The sequence below is a fragment of the Dendropsophus ebraccatus genome, chromosome 12 (assembly GCF_027789765.1).
Source record: "Dendropsophus ebraccatus isolate aDenEbr1 chromosome 12, aDenEbr1.pat, whole genome shotgun sequence".
NCBI classification, from domain to species: domain Eukaryota; kingdom Metazoa; phylum Chordata; class Amphibia; order Anura; family Hylidae; genus Dendropsophus; species Dendropsophus ebraccatus.
The window spans coordinates 77,247,340-77,250,059 of record NC_091465.1 but is presented as its reverse complement, the minus strand read 5'-3'; the positions used below and the strand labels follow the sequence as shown (position 1 = coordinate 77,250,059).

General features: G+C 40.4%; 1 protein-coding gene across 1 annotated transcript; it reads left to right on the top strand.

The window, feature by feature from the left end:
- Positions 1 to 1,002: 1,002 nt before the first annotated feature.
- LOC138768770 (chemerin-like receptor 1) lies at positions 1,003 to 2,019 on the top strand. The gene has a single exon (XM_069946728.1). It carries the CDS (start codon positions 1,003 to 1,005, stop codon positions 2,017 to 2,019), a length of 1,017 nt encoding a protein of 338 aa, XP_069802829.1.
- The last annotated feature ends 701 nt before the right edge of the window (positions 2,020 to 2,720 follow it).

The following is a 2,720-nucleotide window of genomic DNA, read 5'->3' as shown; positions in this document are numbered from 1 at the left end:
TTATCATTCACGTGAAGATTTTGTTACAGACATTTCCACTACTTCCAGAGACAGCACCTCTCTTGTCTCCAGTTCAGGTGCGGTTTGCAATTAAGCTCCATTCACTTCAATGGAACTGGGTTACAAAACCAACACCCAAACTGAAGACAAGAGTGGTGCTGTCTCTGGAAGAAAGTGGTAACGTTTTTGTAGCGCTGGGTAACCCCTTTAACTGAAACATTCAAATATGATAAAAATGTAAAACTGAAGAAATTAGGAAGGGGGCAAAGACTTATAAAGTATTGAAAATGTGATAATATCTAAAGTGTAATTTGATGTTTTTGAGATTGACTTTATACCTTTATATGATTTTGATTTTGCGGGATTTGGTGGAGATAAGAATACTTTTACACTTATACTAGAAGCCCCCCTGGGGTTAGGGTTATTCCCCCCTGGGGTTAGGGTTATTCCCCCCTTGGGTTAGGGTTATTCCCTCTGGGGTTATTCCCCCTGGGGGACTTCTAATATAAGTGCACTGATCTCTCATTGAGATCTATGCTGCATAGATATGCAGCACAGATCCATGAGATAGGCACATCGATTGCTTCCGGCTGCTGCAGCCGGAAGCAATCGAGTTCTGAGCCGGGATCAGCGCCACTACGGCGCTGACCCCGGAAGGGGTAAGATGTGTGGATTGCTCCTCCGGGACAACGTTTTTGTAGCGCTGGGTAACCCCTATAACTGAAACATTCAAATATGATAAAAATGTAAAACTGAAGAAATTAGGAAGGGGGCAAAGACTTATAAAGTATTGAAAATGTGATAATATCTAAAGTGTAATTTGATGTTTTTGAGATTGACTTTATACCTTTATATGATTTTGATTTTGCGGGATTTGGTGGAGATAAGAATATCTTAGTTTTTTTAATCTCAAACATATTTTAAGTGTAACATAAATTTAGAAAATAATGGAAAGCCTTAACTATTTCCTTAAAATTGTCATTGACTCCAGGACACTAAAATATGGAGAACGTTACTTTGCCAGATTATAATGACGCAACGTACAACTACGCAGAAGATACAGAAGTCATAAACCCCAAATCATTTCACATCATCCAAATCATAAGCATCATTTTCTATAGTATATTCTCTATCCTGGGGATTACTCAAAATGCCCAAATCATCTGGATTGCAGGATTCAAGACGCAGAAGACCGTCACAGTTTTATGGTTTCTCAATATGGCCATAGCTGACTTTATATTTGATATGACCTTCCCTCTCCAGATAACTGAGTGGATTATGGATGGACATTGGCTCTTTGGTCGAGTCATGTGCAAGGTGGTGTTCACCATTCTCTTCCTTAACACGTCCGTCAGCACTTCCTTCCTAATGATTACCGATGTTGACTGGTGTATGTCAGTCATGTGTCCGATGTGGTCAAAAAACCATAGGTCTCCCAGGTTGGCCTTAACCATCTCAGCTATAATATGGTTGATCTGCTTCATCCTTACTTCCCCAGATTTTGGTTCCTTCGACATTGTTCCCGACTCTGAAAACAGCACCTCATATTGTACCCCCCTATATGACGAGGAGGATGATACAGACACAACGAGACCCCAGACTCTGATAATCATCAGATGTTTCTTCTTCTTCCTCATCCCATTTTTGATCATATTGATTCGCTGTGGTCTTACTGTAAGCAGAAGTCTATCAATCTGTCCTTTGAAAGTCATTATCACCATGGTACTTAACTTCTTCTGTCTAAATTTCCCGATCCATAGTTGGCCTTTACTGCAAGTCCTGAACATTGAAATAAATCCCACCGCTGACATGGTCATCACCCACCTTGTATACTGCATCGCCCTCTTAAAAAGTTGCATTAATCCCAGCCTCTGTGTCTCTGTTGGAAGACACTGCAAGAAACATCTATTTTTCCTGGAGAACACGTTCAAGAAGAAGGACGGCTCCAATTCAGATCCTCGAATCAATCAGACTAATTGGGCTATGATGGAAACTGAAATGGAGAGCTTAAATTTGTAAAGAGAAAAAACTTGCAAAAATATGCAAATTGATTGAGGTGGTATATTTAAATTTTTTAAAAAAAAAGTAAAAGAAAATACGAGTCACACCGGCCTCAATTCCCCACAGTTGTCATTCTGCTTCTCCACTCAACTACTTATTCTTCCTCCTGATTCCTGCCCCACAGAACCTGCCTGCTCAGCCAATCACTGATCACAGTAGAGACCCGCCTCTGTGGGAGCTGTGTGTGGCATAGTCTGGAGTATGGCAGAGTGGCAGTTGCGTGGGATCAGGATAAGTGAGTATGTTGTTTTTTTTTTTTTATATTATTATATCACACAGATTTGTGTTCCCAAGAGTTCAGTGCAATTCAAACGGGGAAAAAATTGTCTGGTTTTAGCATATTTTACATCTCAAAATGAGTAAAAAAATAAACATTTTGGTGACCCAGCCATAAAGATTTGTTACATGTTGGATGTGAAATAAGAATAAGTGAAAATATCTTCAGCCTAAATTCTTAGGCGTAAGGATCATGGCTGAGGGAGCCTAAGTGCACTGTAAAAGAGGATTTCTGAGGAAAATCTATTGGTGACTCATCCCCAGGATAGACCATGAAAAGTTGATTGGTGGTATGCCAACACCCAGCACCCCATGGATCAGCGGGTCTTCAGAAGTAGACATGAATGAATCTGGAAGACTCGGCTGCTTACATTGTGTAGTGC